Raw genomic sequence first — 21,732 nt, 5'->3', positions numbered from 1 at the left:
GCGTAGCACCTGATCAATGCCCATGACAGATGAAGCCGTTTGTCTTCCTGACATTTGAGGAGGAACCAGATTAAATGCTTACGACCATTTGCTTTCAGACAGAGGAGGCTGGAAGGATAAAGATGACAGGTCCATGTTCTTCAGACATCTGTGTGAATCTCAGTGACTTCAAGAAATACTGTTTGTGTTTTGATTGAACTACTTGAAATTCTAAAAAAAAATAAGATAAAACCCAAATTGGTAAAGATTTCTTCTTCCACTTTCGGCTTCTCCCATCAGGGGTCGCCACAGCGAACAAGTCGCATGGTAAATTTGGCAATGTTTTACGCCGGATGCCCTTCCTGACGCAACCTTCTCTAACCGGGCTTGGAACCGGCAGAGGTAGAGAAGGGAACAGGGAGCAGCCTGGAGTCGAACCCGGGTTTCACGGACGGAAGGCGCCGCAAACCAGCACGAAATTGGTAAAGATTTAATGCGTGAATATGTTTGTTTCTGTAAGCGCCCTGCTGATCATCCAATCGACACCTGCTCCACCCGCTGAGTCACTCTGAACGCTCAAAGAGCTTCAACAGGGTCATTCCATGTGATGTAGCTCTTAACTCACCTTTTAGCATCCAGGATTTTCTGAACATTGTGGTAACAAAATGAATCCCAAGTGACAAAGGCGGTTTATAATAATAAGTATTTCATATGTTCTGCTTGTTGCTTGGCTGCTTCCCAAAGCAGATGAATGCAGAATTTAATTGCACCAATTAAATACCTTTAATGAGTTTAACACCTGAATTCATTAAACCGACTAACTGACAAATTGCAGTAAATATAAATAATATGTCACAGTGGACAGATCCATCTCCTAATTCAAGCAATTCATTTTCCAAAAGGGGGAAATCAGTATGGACGGGTACAACGTCAATGAGGTCCATCTGACTGAACAGAACGACCATTTCTGTCTGGGAATCTCAGCCAAAAGCCCCCAGAAAAGCCCTAAAGGGGCAAATACCATGCAAAACTAACTTTCTAAGATTTCTAAGAAGTGTATTATAATGTCATAATTTCCCAATCCAAAAAAGCAACTGAGATCTCACGAGCTGACATGGACAAGTAAGAAACTCCCCCTTCCAGGAACAATTTGCGCTGATAGCTCCGCCCCCAGGCTTAAACACACACCCATTTTCTCTGGAGAGCTAGCCGTGATCGGCTAAATGCTTTCATTTTATATGGACAATATGCACATCCATCTTTGCAAAAGTTGTGATGTTGTTTGTTTTTGTGGGCGAAAAGCAGACAAGCTGCCGAGGCCGACTCTGGGTTGACGTTATCAAATGGGCGGCTCCCACAATTAGAGAAAGGCGGAGTCTCAGAGATCGAGTGGTCTTGGTTCGAATAGGAAAATGAGCAGTGTAAATAACTCATATTTCATTAAAACATTGTTCTTTACTGTGTCAAATATATTATCATATGGATATAGTTTACTCTGAATGGCTTAACAACAGCTTGATATAGGTTACAGAGAAATTTAAAAACAGCCTTGACACCTGTGCCATGTTGAACAAATATGTGAAAATAGGTACAGATCCCAGTGAGCAGTACTGCATGTCAGTTTTTCTCATCTGCTGCATGTCCGCATGAATACCCGCTGGCTCAGAGTAAATAAGCTGTGGTATGAGTCTGATAGCTGCAGTAGTACATCATACATTTGGTTGAAGAAGCAGACGGCCTGACTCTCTTTTGTTAGGATTATGGGCTCCTCCCACTCCTACCGAGGAATAATCGCCTCACCTGTTTCCAGTCTCCTCGTCAAACTTCAGCCTATTTATGGACTCCTCACCTTCCAGCCAATGTCAGTCCGTCTGCTCTCAGCGGTAGAGTATAGACCTATGCTAAACTCTAGACCTCGTCAAAGCCATTTCTATGCCTATGCTCATGCCTATGCCAAGAATCCTAATCCACTGTTAATCTGGTCCTTCAGACATTGCCTCCAGCATCCTCCACACCTCTGGTCTCATCTGCCGTCTAAGCCGGAACTTCCCAACACCACCACTGGGACTGATTAAAAAACTCTTTCTCACCAACCATCTCTGTTCTGTCCTGCTTCTGGGTCCAGCCTCGTGAACTCTAACACTCTTTGGTATTTACCTATTGCTGATGTAACTCTTAAATCTGTGTTTATTTTATCTGCTAACTGAACTCTGGTGTGATGCTCTATTAGTGTTGATTGGATGTAAGACAGCTGTCATGCTGGGCACCAACAAAACATATTTTAGAAACAAAGCTGTTAAAATATGAACAAAACATGGACATTAGTACACTTGTTAAATTAATAAAGGCATGTTGTACTACGCCACATGTTTTTGGGTCCTCTGAGGTTTTATCAACCTCGTTTTGAGACGTCCATGAAGGTTTGTAGTTTAATGCATAAACTAGGTGAAAGAAACCAGAAACACATGTCTAAATTCCCAGCTCAGTGATTTCTTGAGGAGCCACAGTGATGGTGAAAAGTCAGTACCTCTAACTTCGTATTTGATCAAATTCAATTCTAAATTCTCCTGTTGTTCACTAACTTTATACTCCATCTTTAGAGGCAACAAGTTGCAGCAGTTGTTTGATATTAGATCTTATCAATCTCTGAAACTGTTGTGGAGGAATTCACACCTATTTTTTCCATTTATTTATTAAACGGCCTAAATCATGTTATTTTTACAATTTTCAGAATAAACTACATCCATGTATATGATCATGTTCATGATCATCATTTGCACACTAAAAAACGAGTTTTTATTGAAATATCTGTCATTTTTGCAGCTCATTTTTGAATCTGAGGTTGATCTCTGAGGCTCCGCCTTTCTCTCCTTGTGGGTGCCGCCCATATCATGTCAACCCAGATGTCAACTGTTCAGCTGTAATAAGTGTTCGGGGGCCTGACACTAATGAAACACTACGGTAACCTCACTTGGACAAACTACGTTAGCGTCGAGATCTGCTCGGGTTCTACCTTTTTCATTTCATGTTACCTTTTGCAACTTAAAGTTCTTTTCCTTCATAACATGCCCTTAATAATAATCATAACAATAATCAAAGCTCCTTTAGAAGATCATCTCGCTCTATGTTGGACCTTTGTTTGTTTACAATGGGACTCATAATTTCTTCTTCTATGGTAGTATTTTGATTTGTCTCAACCAATCAAATACTCACACATCATTGGACCAACATACAGCCAATCAAATAGTGTGACGTCTTTATAAGTCACCGGCCCCCGAGCACTTATTGCAGGCCAAACAGTTTTGGTACCTACACCGGCCTCAGTAGCGTGTCTGCTTATGCCCATGAAAACAAACAACATCCAAACTTTTGCAAAGATGGATGTTCATATTGTTCATCTAAAAGGAAAGTGTTTAGCTCCACGGAAAAGGGTGTGTGTGTGTGTGTTAGCCCTGGCAGCACAGACTCTTCCTGTAAGAGGCGGATCCTCACTTGTCTATGTCTGCTCGGGAGAATATGCTCGGTTTTGTGGGTTGGGGGGGAGTGGTGCTAAGAAAGCAGGTTTTTAGAGGAATACTTAGAAACGCATGAATGGATCAAAATCCCACTTTTGGGTTGTTCTTTGTGATGAATTAACATTTTTAAACATGTAATATCTCTAAAAATATTTTCATGAAATAGACCTTTTAAGAAACAAATATTGTGATGCCCAGGTTTTTTTTACCGTCTCTTTACATTACAAAATTATATCCCCATCACGTAAATCAATATGAGCCGAGATTTAGCATTTAATGTGAATCTACAATTATTTTACTTATTGATAGCAGCTATTTGGAAGCAGATTAGGAAAATGAAACATGTAGAGTTTTTGTCTCTTCAATTTTTATCGTCTTGTTGAAAGTTTTTGAACCAAACCTCATCTCTCAGATGAACACTGTGGCATAACAATGAATTTTAAACCACTTGAAAGTATCCACATGGTTTGGCAGTAAAACAAGCAGCATTCACCAACCTTCCACCACCGTGCCAAACAGTTGATGTGGTGGTTTTTTGCTGGATTGCGGTGTGGGATTTGCTCTAAACTTGTTGGGGGACATTCTGGTCAAAACTGTGTTCTAGTCTGTTCATGTAACGATGTCTTGCAGCTTCTTCATATGAAGTTTGGGAAACCTCATCACTGGTGCCGCCAGCATTTTAGAGAAAGAAGGCTCTGTCTTACAAGCCGCATTTGTCTTTTCAGGACAATGTTGGGGACCTCATAGTTGAACATGCAACACAAACTTATGTGCAGCTCTTACTTTTTGAAAGTTTTTTTGTTTGTTTCCAACTCTGAGCTGTGGAAGTTTCCCCTCCACCAATGACATTCAAATGTTTTCCATCTATAAATAATTGTTTTCGTTTTGGATGTAAAGTTTTATGGCGGCCTTTGGATAAAAAAGGAACAAAAACTCTTCCTTTAAATTACAGCTTTATAGGCTTCAATTTGACGTTGGCATAAACCTCAACACTCAAGAGCAGCAAACTGCACACCTGCAGACCAGCATTATATCAAGGGCCGGTGAAGCACCCAGATGCAGCTTCCCGTCTATCAAATGAAGGTTTAGGGTTACACTAAAGACAAAAACAGTAATATAGACTCAGCTAGGGTTGATGACTATAATGTTTTGATGATGTTGTTGCAGACATTGTTGTCATGCTGACAGATGTGTGAAAACAGCTCGTCTACCTGCAGATGTAGTCTGACTTGCAGATCCGCAGCTGCATCAGGCAGTTGGGCTTGTCCTTCTCTTCGTAGGAGCAGGATGGCACGATGGTTTGCCTGCGGCGCTCCGCGCATGCCGTGTCAGTGCACGGGCAGAACAGCAGCTCGTGAGTGTAGTTGGGAGGAACGCGGTCAAAGAACTTCCTCAGCGCCTTATTGCACTTTGGTCGGTTACAGGGCCCAGAGTGCGTTGACGGCTGAATGCAGGACGACACGTACTCTGTGCGAAGCTTGTGACACGTCTCATCTATGTTACATGCCTTGGCAGCATCCAGGCAGCGGTTCACTGTTGTTACCTCAGACTCTGAAAGAAAATGGAAAAATGAAATGAGTTAAAAGCTTCTAAAATTAAACAGGTTCTTCTAAAAGCTCAAAGTCAAAAGCTTTTTCCATCTCTGTGGTTTGAGAAAATCAAATCCCAGACAAGCTCTTTAAAGTCCTACAAGTCCTAATTTGAGCTGGAATTAATTTACTGTTTCTCACCCCAATCTCCAGTGTTGTGTTTTACAAATGAAAACGCCACATCCTTTAAGTAAATCAAAATACTAATTATTTGCAATGAGTATCTTTGTGATAAATAGAAAGTGAATGACCCTTAAATGTTGCATGAGCTTGGGCTGGGGATGGTTTTTCAGAAAATGCCTAATGGCTGTATATTTCATTCTGCTGGGTTAATGCAAAGTGGCAGCTGTGAAGAAGTGGATCCTCCATCTCTCCAAAGCCACAACAAGACCTGTAATTACTACACCTTCCCTTTCCTCCATCCATCCATCTAGGCAGCACTTCCTCCCTCCATTCAGGGCCATCCCTCACTCACCTGATTTCCTCTTCCCTCTATATTCTTCACTTGACCACTTCATTCCATCATGCTCCGATCAACTTCACTCCATCTTTCTTTTCTTCCGCTCAGCACTCTGTCATTTGTCCTCCATCCTACTTCAACCCTGTCCATCTCTGCCTTCCCCAGTGCCCATGCCTCTGCTGGCCTCTCTGTAATGAGCTTCCTCTGTGATGGCACTGGAAGTGTCCCTCACAGCAGCTTTCCTTTTTGTCTGCATTGTTTCCCAATCTATGCTTATATTTCCGTGACTTTTCTTTTGTCCCAAGTGACCCCCACCTCCCTAGTCAATGCAGCCATGATGATGCTGTGGCACCATGAGCTGCTCATTAGTTTGGGAAGAGCCTGCAGTTGTGTCTCCTGGTGTATTCGACTTTGACCAGGCTCTCACAGAAAATAGGGATGACCTTGGAGAGCAAGCTAACAGCCTAACACTGTGCAAAGGCTATTGTGTTCCCATTTAAACTGCTTGGACGCCTACAGGGTGGAAAGAGGGGACTTTGACAAATTATACCCTATGGCTACATTAATGGGAAGGACAATATGCACATATATTTTTATAAAAATACTAAAGATTTGGAGCTAATCTCATCTTTGCTGGATCTTCAGGAGGCAGAAAACACTCACAGCCAGCATCACTCTGGCCTTTTGGAGCCTGTCTTTGCATGTCTTCTAGTTGAAACGTCTTCTTCCAGCTCACAGTTCAGGCTGAGCTTTAGTTACTAATCGAAGATAATAAGCCTTTGGGTGCTACTTTTGTTCTATGTGCTAAATGTAGTTGGAACATAGCGGAGGAGCAGGCTGCTGTTGTTTTATGTTACCTGACAAATTGTGCAACAGAAGGAAAAAAATAAACATTGTTGTGAATTTCCTTTAGCAAGAGAAACAAAGCCGCCATCCAAAGGGCAACAAAAGCATCATTGCCACTTTTGTGGACTCTGTTGCTGGAAATTTGTTTAATTACTAAAACATAATGCAGCTAATAATTTTATCAGGAGATGTATTTGAGAACTGGATGGAGTGAGTGTGAGGTCACTCATAGAAAAGGATTTACTTCTAGCCTCATCCTAACCAGGCCAGTCGCTTTTTTGTTGGAGCCACAAGCTGTTAGTAAGCAGTGATTGGTCAGAGTAGGTCAGAGTCATCGTTTCTATGGCAACCACTCTAACTAATCAGGAGCGAGCTTGTTGAAAATCTACACCCCTACCACTGAAAGTGAATCTGTCAAACAAACGCTTCGAACACTCGAGGTGGGGGACAGCGGGCACCACCTATTTTTATTGAGGCATCTGATTGGTCAGTTTATAACTTAATTAACTACAGTAAAAGGGTTATGTAGAAATAGAATTATCAGAACATGTTGAAGGTGTCAGAACAAGACTGGTTATTCTGACCAATAAAAGGACTGAGTAACAGCCGTTTATTTCTTGTGGGATTTTGGCTTCTTGGAACAATCAGATACTTCCTGTTTGGAACATCAGGGGGGAGGGGTCACTCAGTCCAGTTCTCTTGTACAGTCAATGGTTCTCACCAGCATAAAGTGGGTCATGCTGTCAGCAAAAAGTTCCCATGTTTAGGTATTTTTATTATTCGTTTTACATTTAAGTTTCACTGGTTCATGTATGGATTCCAGTGTCAAGTGTTAAAGGTTGCAGACCTCTGGTGTAGCCACTAAAAGGGAAGTAGAGATTTACATACTTGGAGTCCAGTGGACTGGAGTTAGATGTGGTTGGTTCTTGGAGCAAAGAATCCCCCCCGCTGACACATACACACATGCAGCTGTAATAACAGCTTCACCAACGTACAAGACCAGACGTTTTTCACAGCAGATAATGTTTGAGAAATTTTCTTCCACAAGTGAGAGCATATTTCATTCCCCCTGTAGTCTTTTGGGTTATACAAGCATTTGTAGCTCCTCCACCAGCTGTTATTCAAAACAATCCATTGTTCAAATTGCACAATAGAAGGTACATTTGTCTTTACGACCTTCCATATCTCTACCCACCCCTTGAAATTACTCACCCATTAGGGATTAGTTGTTTGACGTTGTTTGATGACTCAGGGCCACAGAGAAAGATGTGAGCTGTTGCATTCAGTAAGAATAAATTTCCTGATCTGATTCCTAGTCATTTAATTTTGATACCGATACAGAGTTCCAATCAGATGCTTCCGATCAGTTACTGTCTAAATGGATCCGGGTTGGTCCCTATTTTTATTTTATCACGGTCTTTTATCTTTTAAAACTTAAACAGGGCACTTCTGTGAAGTGGCTGTAACAATTCAGTTAAAATAGTCCAACTGTTTATTAAAAAACTTGTAAAAGGGTCTACATCATGCTATTTTTAAGCCTCTCAAAGTAAACTATTTTTATATATATGTGATAATACATTACCTTTGGCACAATAAAAAAAACATATTTTTTAATGAAATATGACTCATTTTCTCAGCTCATTTTTCTACCTGGAAGTAAGACGACTCGGCTTCTAAGGCCATGCCTTTCTCTCCTTATGGGTGCCATCCAATTCTCTAGTCTAGATTGGGCCTAATTTTTGATCAAGTGATCGGATTGAGAAATCCTGAGTTAATATTGCTTCACATGACTGCTCAGCTCTGAGCAAAGCTGTGTTTTGTTTTCTACACTTAAAGCATTTGGTAACAATCATCTCGAACCAAAGTGCATTCACTGTGACAATCAATCATTCGCAACTGATGGGAGGATATTCTTGTTGTTTTGCAAAGCAGACTCAAAGAAAATCCAACTAAAAGTATATTTTTCCTCCAACTAAGAAGCATGAAGTGTAAAATCCTTGGGAGGAAAACACAATTTGTGCACTCCAACAAGCCAGTGAGGCATCAAAAAGCTCCTGTCTGAGAGAAGACACACTATCAACAGTCATGACTTTGGGTAGCTGATTAATTGATTCAGGGTCAAGCATATTGTTATACTAATACTGCTTTAAAGTATGACAAGCTGCAGATTCAGCTTGAACTTTTTGAAATGGGTCATTATTCCGTTTGAGGGAAAGATGCTACAAGGGTGGAAAAACATCCATTAATCACACCTCCGTTGTTTTTGCCATTCGCTTGTCAAGATGCGTGGCACGGGTGTAACTTTGACCTCCTGTGCAGTTACTGGAGGGAAATTTATGTGGAGGCAGTACAGTAAAGCTGCTGTAAATCAACAAAGCCTGGAAGCAGAGCTGTGGCGTTCAGAGGCAGCATATGCATGAGGTCAGGAGAGGCTTGTTGAAATGAGACATTGTTTACTCTTCTCCTCGATTTTAGGGGATTTTCTTCCAGTCAGATGATAAATAGTCTGTTGTTTTCTTTGAGCACAGAGCCCACATAGAGTAATGAGTCCAGGAGATGCAGGTCAGGATTTTCTCAGAATCAGAGATAATCTGACATCATGCCCTCACTTCACCACTGATTTTCATGGTCAATGTGGACATTGATTTTTGAGATGTTTTGGATGAATGTGGGTGAACAATAACAATCCAAACCTCTTAACCCAAACAGGGAAGAAAAGTGGCTTTAGCAAAACTGATCAATGCAATTCTGGTGTGAAATTCTGAAAACTAGCGCGGAAAGATGAGATTTTTCATCAATTTTGGTTGGACGTCAGTGCAAGCATATCTGACAGAATGCAGGGGTATTTAACCAGCAGTGGACAAACGATTAGATCTTTATTCAATGGGAAAAAAGCTCAGCCAAATACATCTGTAGGCTACGCTAAGCCTAGCTGAACCAGTCATCTGATACCAAGCAGCGGTAAACCTTTCACTGATGGAGAATTTGGCGTTTCCCAAGAAGAAAGATGTTGTAAATGTTCTGTCTGTCGGCGAGTACAATCACAAGATGCATTGAAATTGGGGGTAATGCATACATCTGCCCAGCTGCAGAAGAATACAACAGAACTGGACTTTTTTCATTATCACTGGATGAGAGCACAGACATGCAGGACACAGCACAGATGCTCATTTTTATTGGTGAAGTTTCGCTCAAACTTTGAGATGCGTGAGGAGCCCTCCACCGTCTCAAAGGGACTATGACGGGACAGGACAGCCTATTTATTGGGTATATTTTTGACATGTATTATCATTTTCCCTGACTTTTTCTGTAAAGATCACAGAGAGGGTTATTAATATTTGTTTATGTGTGGCTTTCTGGAAAACCATAAATGTTTACTCCCAGACCCCCCTTGTGATTGTAACACTCTCTGTTAGCCTACAAACTGACCCTGGCCTCACATCAGAGCAGAAAAAAGTTCCTTCTATGCATTAAACATTCCTTAATGTCTGCTATTCAGCCATGCAGGTGGATAACTGCATCACAACATGCAAAAAGCAGTCAAATATAGTGTAAGATCCCATATACACACAGATTTATGCACATTTTCTGTACAAGAGGGACTGAAGTGTTTTAGACAAACCTACTTGTATTTTATACTTGTTCCTGTTGCTTTTTTATGTTTAAGTTGAAATAGTTCTTAGGTCATTCTGTATTTGTGGCACAGTTTCCTCTCTTGCTCACCCACTCATTTAATTGTAAGTGTTTGCGTCAGAAGTGAACAGAGGGGAGAACAGGAACAACAGAACAAAATCCTTTAAAAGCTCCAAAGAAAAAAAAAGCTTTACAACAAAAAACGTTGGAAAAAGGAAAACTACCACTGAGGCAAAAGGCTTCTCAGGCTGGCAGGAAACACGTCTCTCCTTTTGTGCCTGATGTTCAAAATGATCTAGAAGTTAAAGTCGAAACAAGGGCATTCTGAAAGCTCTTCTATCCCCACTTCAGCCTCTCATGCTGACAAAGCGTGCATAAACAGAAGCATTTTCTTTGTCCTTCATGCATGTAAGTTGGTGTTTACATCTTAGACCTATCTTATTAACATTGGAATCTTACATCTTTCAGTGTGTAGACAACCACTTTCAGACACATTGCAAGATTCTGATTCTGCAACAATACTCTTTTCATGTTTAACTGGCACTTAACTACCAATAAAGCTTAAACGGCATCGTTTAATGATAGAAAAACATGCTTTTGCAGTTGTGCAGATGAAGTTTTCTTAATTTACGTGATTCTAAAGCATGAAATGTGCTGCCTTTTCTAACAAAGATCCTTTGTTTTCAAAACGAGGTGAATGTGCAGCAGTGAAATTCCTATTTTTTTCCTCTCACAGATGGATTGCACTTACACACTTCTTCTACATATAATCAAAGTTATATAGTATATAATAGATGTGCATTAGGCCACAGGATTGTATTTCAGTATCGCTGTCATCTTAGAAGGGAAGCAATTTATGAAAAGTTGAGAAAATGTGTTGTTTCTGTTTGTATTTAGTCATTTTGATGGTTGTTTGTGTCATTTCAAAAGTCAATTTTGTTATCCAATATAAATATCAAGTATGAGCTGGCCACTTAAAATAAAGTGACTCTATCTACTGAAATATTCATATTGAAAAATATTCATGGTCACTTATAGTTGAATGTTTTTGGTGTATTCTGAGTGAACCCTGACACATACAGGACGTTCAGACGGTGTCCCACCTCTCTGCAGGCTGCAGCAGAAACACTTAACGTTAACCAATAGAAAGCTTGACTTTGGTTTGTGTGCCATGTTAAGGCAGCTTCAGTGCTCATAGCAATTCAAAACAATACCCACAGTAATTTAGTTATAATTTAGTTAGACATATTTTATATGAATGTTTTGTCATGTTAAGCCCGTGTCACACTGCCACTACTTCACTTTTTGCACATGGTGGTCTTTTGTGATACGTGCGTGATCTATGTGATTCCCAGGTTTTTCTCGAGTTCGTCATTTGTCGAGGTGCACAGATGGCCGTCAAAGGTTTCGGCCGACGGCTCTTTACGTGAATTAGGTTTTGATTAGGTTTGCGTAGTTTATACGTGTTTTATGTGTAGTTTTTACGAGATGCATATGCAAGTTTGTGGCTTGTCACGACCACTCCATGTATGTTTAACAGAATTTTCATACATATACCACCGATGTATAACTTTCATATGACATATAAGACTCACATATCACATTAAAACGACATAATTGATGCACAAATCACTAATAAATTACATATAAACAGCACAATAGTCACACACGGTTCATGATCTACATGTATTTACTTGGTCTTTGTGTGGATTATTCTTCTGTCGTTTTAACGTGGTTTATTCGTGATACATCTGTGACCATTTCACAAAAAGACCACACCTTTTCTCCCGTTTTCCACGATATTCATGGTTGACCAATTTTTTTTATCTGTGCAGTATATGTGCAAAACGTATGTAGTGGCTGCAGTGACATTGCCTGTAGATATGAATTCTCACTTCAAGGACATTATCTTGAATTTTCATATATTTGCTCTTTGCTCTTTCTGTGAAGATAAAACAAACTGTCTTCATCTGAAAAATAGCAAATGAACTCTCTCTCTCTACAAAAGAAAACAAAAAGTAGCTTGAAGCGGTGGGCCATGCCATGAAATTTCATGGCATGGCCCACCGCTTGAGGGTTGAACAGTGACAACTGGTTACAGACCTGAACGCGCCAGAGCTTGAGTTCAATTTTAACTGCTCCAAAAAGAATGTTTCACCAACAAGACATGTTTGAAAACCTTTTAGGGAGGAAGGAGGAGGTGGTGGATCTCCTCCAACTGTCATAACATAAAACTAAGCTCTGGTCCCCTGAGATCTAATATTATCCCAGCACTTCAGCTTCGCTGATAGTGATTGATTATTGGCTAACAAAATGCATGCCCGGCCTGGGTTAGAAACTAAAAATATATATTGGAAGCTTTCCAAATGTGTGGCTTTTTAGAGAAGAGCAAAAAAGTGAAACAATAATGCTTCACAAATTTACACCTTTATTTTGAGAGGAAGACTTTTACAAGTGCAGCTAAAGGACTGCTAATGACTATCTTTATTTTTTTCTGTACATGGGTCATGTTAGAAACACAGTTTTTTTCCCCCCCAGAATGCAACTACTCTCCTGGAGAGTAAAGCAAATGGCTTCATGTCTTCAAGAAAAAAGTCTATAACTCCTTTTGTGTGCTGCTTCTCTTTTTCTTCCAGGGATTCACAAACACATCAAAGAGCAAAACTGAAAAAATGCAATGACTTTTCAGAAAACCTGCCCTGCCTGTGCTCCTTTTTTCCACTCAGCCTCACTAACCTCTTGCCATGGCATCTTTTTTTTCCTCTATTTTTCAATTTGGTTTTTTTTCAGTCTCTTCTTCACACTATGTCTGGTTCCCCTTCATCCATCCCAGTATTTCTGCTTCCATTGGATAAAAGAAAATCAACAATTAATCTGTGCCTCGGGGGCAAACAGCAGCACATACCCACCCTGCGGCTTGCCCACAGGGCCAGAGGCGAGGCAGGGGTAAAGTGAGGGCTGTCACTCATCAAACACTCCATGTCACCACCCACTCACACATGCATCCCACTGTGTGTCAGGAGGATTAAGATGGATTCTGAGTTGGGAACGGTTTGTTTGTTGTGCTGAGCTGCTGATGGTGAATTTCACATTTCCTGTACTGTAAATGTTGATAATGTGAAGCAGCAGCAGCTGCTCGGCCGGTCACCTGCAGCGATGGAGGCCAGCCGGACGTAGTCAGAGGCCTTGTCCTCTGGCTCATACGGGTAACCCTCCACCAGGCTGAATCCTGCCAACACAAACAAGCAAGGTCAGGCTTACTGCATGGACAAACCCCTCCTCCCTTCAGATTCACTTTACAAATAAAAAAAGTTTCGGATGCTGATTCAACCAGGCTATGAAAACACATTAGGATACAATCTCAGTGGCTGTGGGATCAGACCATTTGGCTTAAACCACCTCTGCAGGCATTGATTAAATCCATAAAAACAGAGTTTTGTTGATCATAAAACCAGAATTCCCATTATTTTCAGCTGATCCTGCTTTAAATTAACAAAAAACAGCTTTGAGTGCGATCAGATCTCAGTTTCTGTGAAACAAATCCTTGGATGAACCTGTAAAGCTACACTGCAAGTAGTGGGAACTGTCTGACTGCATGGAAGAAATGGTTTGCTTTTGACTTTCTTTGTCCTTATAAAAGAAAGAAAAGTTTTGGCCTTTTGGGTTAAAGATTGGCCAATTTAAATATTTTGCTTTAAAATATATTCCGTGTTTAAAAAAAACAAACATCTGTGTTTAAACACACGAATGTTAAAGTAAAGTCTGTGAGGATTTCAACAGCTTTGTGATTCATTGGAAATTACAGTTGCTCCAGGAATGGGAGAGGGCAGTTGACAATTGTGTGTGTGTGTGTGGGGGGGGGGGGGGGGGGGGGGTGGCATTGACCCTTTTTTGTGACAGTGCAGCTTGTAAAAAAAGCTGTAATAAAATGTCTTTGTGTATTAAGAAGTGGTAAAAGGACATAAGCAGTTCTTAGCAGTTCTTAATCATGGTCTTCTTCTTTACTGGGTTGTTTGGAGTAAGAACTCTGGGCTGAATCTCCCTAAATGTGGATGTTGAGGTAAGTGAAGCCTGCGATATTTTTTGACCATGTTTTAGCGCTTACTGTGCGGGTTGTTGACTCCTCAATGACTATTCGGTGGTATTGCCGTCCTTCTTTCTGTCTATCTTTTTTTGAAACCTTACAAAAAATAATTGTAGGCTTTTGTCTTGTTATTTTCTCCTGTTGTTTTTTTTTTCTTTTAACTTATCAGACAAATGGTCGACCCGTGACTCAAAAACCAGACTAAGACATGATCCAAACCGTAGTTATTTTTTATCCACCCTTATTAGCAATTCCTTAAAAACGCCAACCAGATTGACCCAATTGGTTCTTGCACTTTCTCTGGTGTCCCTCCCTATGCTCCTCTGTAATAGGATGAAGCCACTGCCCATGAACTCACCTTGAAGAGGTGGATCAGCTTTCCTACAGGCTCTGCCTTGGTGTCAAGAGCTGAAGTGAGCACCCCCACATCCATAGATCTTTGCTTGAAAAGGGACATTACATTTTCCATCAAATATCAGCCTTGGCCTCTCTGATGGGCTATTTTGTTGCCCTTAGCAATACATGAAAGACTGCATTAGATTTTTTAATTATTCCATCTGTTTTGCATAAACCCTGAACCACAGGGCCGGGGTGTGCATTGCAGCGTACGCCTCCTGGTCCATTTATGGCACATTTTCCAGTTTGTTGTTCTGCAGTTTGATTTTCAAAGAAATACAGCATGCTGTCAGCCCACAGAGGCAGTAAATTTTCTCTTCTGCTGGAAATGAAAGTATCTGCTAAACGCTTTTTTTAATGCAAGTGCAAGGCAGATAAAGGCCTTCAGTGTGGGACACGGTAATGACAGAGGAAGGCATTTGAAATAAGCACTGGAGTGATAAAATACAATGTGTGTGGGTGAAATGAAAGGAATCAGACCTCTACTTTTACCTATTTTGGAAACAATAATCACTCTTTTCATTCCGGCTTGAAATCTGTTGTTGAACAACGTGGAGGTGGAAGTCTAATTCATTTGCAACGGGCAGTCGATAATCCCCAAAATATACCGTACCTGCTCTCGCCCACCCCATAATCATGGTTCTCAAGTGTTAGGGCCATTCTCACCATGCAGCACCGACTGGTGAAGGCTCCAGTAGATGCTCAGGCAGTTCTTTTCCTTCTTCATTCCACGTTTGCACTGGCAGCCATGCAGAGGTGTGGACAGGAGCGCCTTCATGGCATTGTCACACTGGTTCCGCGCTCCAGGCCCAAGTTTCACGCTGCCGTCTCCTGCCACACACTGCCGGAGGGTGCGCAGTCGCGGGCTGCAGGTGTCGTCACTGGAGCAGGTGTCTCCAGCTTGCAGACAGTCGCTCCCGCCTGCAGACAAAGCCAGACGTGGGACTCCTGTAAGGCAAGACAGGAGACCAATTAATAGAGATAGTAGATAGCTTAAAGTACCATGGTTTGTGCCAGATACAGAGATCTCTTTTAGATTGCAGGTCCCCCACTGTGCAAACTATAAGTGAAGCCCAGGTTTTATTTCAGAAACAAATCTTGTTTTTCACTCAGAGCTTGCAATAGTCTGGTAGCACATACATTTTTACTTCTGATGGATTTGGAGATGTTCTGTACCGGAGTCCGTTGTCCACCTGTCTTCAATTATTAAGTACTCTGTATCACTGTGCCTTGAGGTTCCTGAGGTTGTCGCCTCACTCATCATGATGAACTGTATGCCAGAGCTGGGTGGCCCTCTCTGATCATGGAAAGGTATACGCACTGGATGACTTTGGTCTATAAGGCATTACATGGTTTGGCTCCTCCGTACTTCTGTTCTCTTCTTCAAAGAACCGCCAGTCGTTATGCCTTACGCTGTATTGATGTTTTTCATCTGCATATTCCTCATGTCCAAACTAAATTTGGGAAACAAGCCTTCATTTTCTGCCGTCTTTGCCTCAAATACTCTCCAAGTCAAAGGGAAATTGTCCGAAATTGTTTCTTTTGGATTTTTTGTGCACCTTGCACTTAAAAAGTTTGATTGTTTACAATGAGTGCACCTTATGTTGGACGGTTTTGCATCTATTGCACTTTATAACACTTACTTTGCTGCACCTTAACTTTATACTGTAATGATTCCAATCCTATTTGTTTAATTTCATATTGTTATCATGTTTTGTGTGCTGCTGACCTCTTGTCTAGGTCACTCTTGCAAAAGAGATCCTAATCTCAATGGGTTTTAGTAGTGGTGTGGGGAAAAATTTCATTGGGTGATACTTATAAATACTTATAGATTTAAAATACTAAAGTCAATCAGCGCCTGACTTTTGTTGTCCACTTCAACCCCCAACCGCTAGTTGGCAGCAGAGCACGCTGAGCCTCTTTGAGCAGCTCTACACCGCACAAAACAACTACAAGATCTCGCGAGAATCAGCTTGTGTTGAATGCTAAACATTCAGTCAGCCTCACAGTTTTTGTTGTTGTGAGACATGTGCTACGTAGTTTTTGTTTCGGATGTACCGAACTGGAACTCTTTGCCACGTTGCTGCTAGTACCACATAGAACAACAGATTGTGGTGCGTTGTAGCTGGCTCCAGACGAGAACTAGTGACACACATCGTGTCGTCAGACTCTTGCTAGTACACACCCTTAGTTTTTAACTGGTTAAATAAAGGTTACTACTACTACTACTACTACTGCTACTAATAATAATACTACTACAGTGCTACAGTAGCAGTACTACAGGTTTGACCCAAGTTCCATAACTGTTCAAATCTCAGTTTAAATCAATTACTGCTGCCTTTTGACAGCTCCTTCTACTGATCTATTCAACAGTGAGAGAACTGCAGTCAAGCAGCTCTTATTTGTTTGCACGATTTTCTATTTGTAATTACTTAACCCTTGTGCTATCCTAGATGACCCCACCCTTACATTGACGTGTTATCCCTACCATGACAAAGGTGGATAAAGGTGGAATGATTTCATGTAATCCATGGACACCAGTGAAGATCACAAATCATTGAAGAAAAAAGGTTCAGAGCACTGTCTAGTGGGTCTAGATGACCCAACTCCCAATGTTAAAGTGCCTAGGATAGAACAAGGGATAAACAGTTGCTTCCTGGTGCCCAGTGGCAAATATTACAATTTTAAATCTCTATTTATTAATTTGAACATATTTCATATTGTGTGCTTTTCAAAAAGATGCTTTTTCTTGTGACTTACAGCAAAGCAAATAAGCAAACAAAAAAGTTCACTTTATAAAAGACTATTTGGGAAGTTTACTTTTTATTAAGTTGAACTGAATTTTCTATGTGGGTTGCATCGTAACATGCACTGGCTAAGCACAGGTCAAGCATGGCCAATAAAGCTTCTCGCCGCAGCTTTCAAGCATTTTAAGTCTCCATCTGAGCAGCAGTGGGGCCGGCTGGTTTATTTATGAGTTTATACAGCTGTCGCAAGGAATATTTTTGATGCCACTGACTAGATTCAGACTTAATGTAGGGGATGATGCATCTCTGCAATAAACAATGACATGTTTAAAAATTAGCACAAATGTTTCACTTCCAGTCAAAACAAGCTGTCGTGTTTTTGCAGACTGGTCCGGAAATGGGCTGCATTATCTTTGGGGAGCAGCTTTTTCATAGTTGTCTTATTTCATTTGCCCCCGTCTGCACGCCTGGGCCCTGTAAAGGCAATAAATGCTTATTTACTGTGAGTAGTCAGAGAGTTCCAACTCACAATACTGTGAACAAGCAGCAGCTATTTCTGTCCACCTTGAGGTTTTTCACATCACTATTTCACATTAAAAAGTCTTCTGCTGTTATCTCACCTGATAATTGGCTACAACTCAACAGTTTTCTCAGACTCATTAATTTGTTCAAGCACAAAACATAAAAAAGTAAAAATGCTGAATTAAAAAAAAAGAAACAGGTCATGTTTGCTGCTTTTGTAAATATTAAGAGGTCTGTTGCAGCCAGAGGCAGCTAATCACATGTCCTCGATTAAATGATTATGAGTCAGTGCAGTTTCTACTTGTGTTAGCCCGAAGCGATTGCAGATATGTGTGGCCTCGATGAACTTTGAGGTGAAATTGTGCATTTGCTTCTGAAAAATCACTCTGAGAGGGCTTGTAAGGGCCCTTCCAAACTATGAAGAATCAATCATTCTACAGTGGGAAAGATCTTTCACAAGCAGAAAACAGTCATGCAAGATGCCAATACAACCAGCAGCGTTACCTACGGTAAGACTGAGCAATGATCAGGGAAAATGATGAACAAATAAGGAAGAACTGGAATCTTTAGGACTTCATTTCATGTGTTAAAGATTACAGAACTTCTGCTATTGGGTCTTCCAAAAAGAATATTGATCCCAAGTTTATGAGCAGAGGAACCCCAAAGTAAAGAAAGGAAAACTTTGAGTTATATATAATATTTTCTCTGTAGTACATTTATGCCATTTCTTCATCTTCCAGAACTGTTTAGATGAGATCAAACTCATCCAAACAGTTGTGATTACTAAACAGCAGGAGGAACCGGAGGGTTTTGAGAATCTGTGGCACTGCCTTCTCTGCAATGCATGAGTGAGTATATTTTTAACTCTGGAAAAAAACCACCTTTTAAACCATTTTCCACACACTTCTAATCATTTGAGATTTTTTGACGCCTTAGCAAAACTAAAAATACATTTAAAATAAAGTAAGACATTAACAAAAAGTTGTGTTTTGGGTGTTTATTTTTGATGGAGGACATATTGTATATAAAGAAAACTAAGATTAAAACGGCGTGTCTGAGTATTTCTTTATTCAAATTGTAGTGAATCAGCAGCAGATGAAAAAACTCAGTAGGTAATAGATTGTACTTGTGATGTCAAAACTATGCTGGGTGGGCCACAAGCTCCCTGCTCCTCTCCATTCTGAGGCATTCACTGACAGACAAATAGATCCATGAACGTCTTTGTGTGATCACGTTCCGCTCCCCTTTGGCACCGCACGCTGTGAATCTGGTCCTCTCACGCTCACACGGAGCCTGTCGCAACTTTCACGTAAGGAGCCACCCCTCCCAACTCCCGACGCTCTTTAAGACTGTCGGCTTCTTTCCTCCCTCGGAGCCTGCTGTCTGCAGTCCATCCAACCATCCATCCGTCCGTCCATCTACCCATCCATGTGGATCAATACTGGGGAAAATGTCCAAATGAAATGGTCTAACAGAGTCGATTAACTGCTCAGCAGACATACCTTCTGTCTCTGGTTACATCTTGCCTTAACCGTTTAGGCTCAAATTGCCTTCAAATCTGCTTTAATTTATGCAAATAGGGGTAAAAACTGCAGGCTGACACAATGTCATTTGTTTTCTGATGCATATCCGCCTCTGGAGAGTCCTTTTGGATCAAGTCGGCAAAAGAATCTTTCATATCACGATACTTTACCTGTCAGATAAATGCAGATTTGCATCAGAAATGCATATTATTTCACAATGTGGAAGTCATTTTGTTCCACTGAGCTGCAGGTGTGAACTGATATGTGGGTGGCGGTGATCTGTTATTCAAGGCCAAGCAGCGAGCCCCCGTTTATTTAAAAAAAAAAAAAAAAGGAGAACCGGCCCCTATGAGCACTGCCGAAGCAAATCGCATTACAGTGCAAGTAATCCAGTGTGGAGAGAGATTTGATATTTATCTGAGAAATTAATAAGCACTTCAGATTGTAAGAGATAACCGTTTGCCTGAGAACGGAGCTGCGGCGCACCGGCAGTTCAAAGACAGACAGTCGAAACCAATTAGGAGAAATCAGTTGCCTTGTCATTCAAATTCGTTCCATCATATATGCTTTCCTGTTTATCCTGCCGTGGTAAATAATCTGCTTTGAGCTCCCTCTCAGCCTTTTTGTTTCTTCTATCATATCTGCCTTTTCCACTCCTGTTTTTCCTCTGTTGCCTAAAAAACAAAAATTCACCTGGAATAGTTCAAAGTGTAGATGCAATTTTAGCAACCATGTTGGAAAAATGAAGAAGTTTCATGACGCCATGGCGAGCTGTGAGTGACAGGACAGACACATGATGACTCACCAGCAAAAGGAAGCTTTTCTGCCGGAATCAGGAAATCTCTCATTTTTGGAGATGCACAGAGTTTCTGAAATATCTTAACAATGGGACCTCCAGGTTTAATTTTAGTTCTACTAAACCCGACATTATTAAATCGCAACCCAAGATGGTTCTGCTGTCACATAAATCCGACTGAAAAACGAACCAGGACTAACAGCCTCCTGCATACATTTTTGGAGCAGAGAGGTTTTTATTCTGCTAGAAACCCGGCACTAAAACATGAAAATAAGACAAACGATTAAAACTTCAGCCTCAAGATCCATGCGCCGAATTAAATCTTCATCGTGTTTATTATCAATGATAGAACATCCATCTGTGGGTCATAAATCTAAGTTTCACTGAAATACATTTTTGCAAGATTTATTTGTTTATTCAGATGCATCTGTATATGATACACAATTTAGGAAAAAAAATGAAACCATAATCACAAACAGTAACTGCCTATTCTTATCCCTGTTAGTGGCAACATCACCTTATGGGATGTGGAAAGTGACTCTCTCTCAGGGTTATGACCTTTTCCTAACAAAGAGAAGAACCGCACAGGAGATGGGAATTTCTGTTAGACTTCTGCAGAAGGAGAAGCCCATCTGTCCCAGCGCAAACTGTCACAGAGGATTTCTGCCTTCCCAGTGTATCCAGTCTGGTTTTATTGGTGGCCGGGGTTGATAACATGAACGTGGGTCATTCAATCAAGCAGTACAGGAACATCATATCTTGTATAGTCCATAATTTTCATGTCATGTGGAAGCAAGTGATAATTACGTAAACCCTAACACTCTCAGTATTGCTTTTGACTTTATTTCTAATTGAGTCAAGGTAAAAAAAAAAAACAACCTGGTGTCAAAATAAACATTTTTTTTTTTAATTTTGTGAAGTGAAAACAGAACCGGCCACATCATGGCCTTAGAGTAGCCGTATAATCGGTTTTCAGTTCTGTAAAAGTAACACTGAAGGGCCATGAAGAATCGGATTAAGCAGCACCTGTCCAAGTATCTTGGCAACTTCCACTCTGATTGGAAGGTTGCAGGTTCAAGGGCTGCCTTGCCCGAAGTGTCCTTGGGCAGCACTGAACCCTACCTTGCCTCTGGTTGGAAGGTTGGTGCCAAAGTTCGCCACCATTGTGTGAATGTGTGTGTGAATGGGACTGTAATTGTAAAGCTTTGGGCATTCCAGGAAAGAAGAAAAGCACTATATAAGTATATGGCATTTACCATTTTTCCATGTATTTTACCATTTAGCCAGACGAAAGAAAACAAAAACCCATCAAGATTGAGATCCTGTTAGGGAGGATGTGGTCAGAGATCAGCAGAACATCACAAAAAGGTTAAAACATTAAATTATCAAATATTTTCAGCGTAGTAATTTTTCACTCCATAATAAAAATTTTAGTCTTTCCGCTGATAAGAATTCCCCTCTAAAACTCCCTGGGGGTTATTTCATTTCATTCAGGTGAGTTATAATGATCCAATTTACAACTTTTCAGGTAAAATAAAAGAATCACATGTAGAATTCATATCATTAAATTGTTGAATTAGTTTAAAATTCCTGCTAAAGGTAAAAGCCTGTCTGGTGGTGGTATCAATGGGCATCATGGACA

The 21,732-nt window shown here is 40.7% G+C and overlaps 1 protein-coding gene across 3 annotated transcripts in view; it reads right to left on the bottom strand.

Annotated features, from left to right (window-relative positions):
• The window catches only part of gfra4a (GDNF family receptor alpha 4a), a 181,255-nt gene that overhangs the window by 18,287 nt on the left and 141,236 nt on the right, over nt 1–21,732 (bottom strand). For all 3 annotated transcript variants that reach the window (XM_078940968.1, XM_078940970.1, XM_078940969.1), the window contains 3 exons: nt 15,169–15,450; nt 13,171–13,251; nt 4,706–5,045 (listed from right to left, as the gene is read on the bottom strand). In XM_078940968.1, coding sequence (XP_078797094.1) covers nt 4,706–5,045; nt 13,171–13,251; nt 15,169–15,450 — 703 coding nt within the window. The remainder of the gene's footprint in view (nt 1–4,705; nt 5,046–13,170; nt 13,252–15,168; nt 15,451–21,732) is intronic.

Source organism: Oryzias latipes, chromosome 22, assembly GCF_053564925.1.
Source record: "Oryzias latipes strain Hd-rR chromosome 22, Olatipes_Hd-rR_3.1".
Lineage (NCBI taxonomy): Eukaryota > Metazoa > Chordata > Actinopteri > Beloniformes > Adrianichthyidae > Oryzias > Oryzias latipes.
The sequence above is the reverse complement of the archived record's forward strand: the minus strand, read 5'-3'. Positions and strand labels throughout refer to the sequence as shown.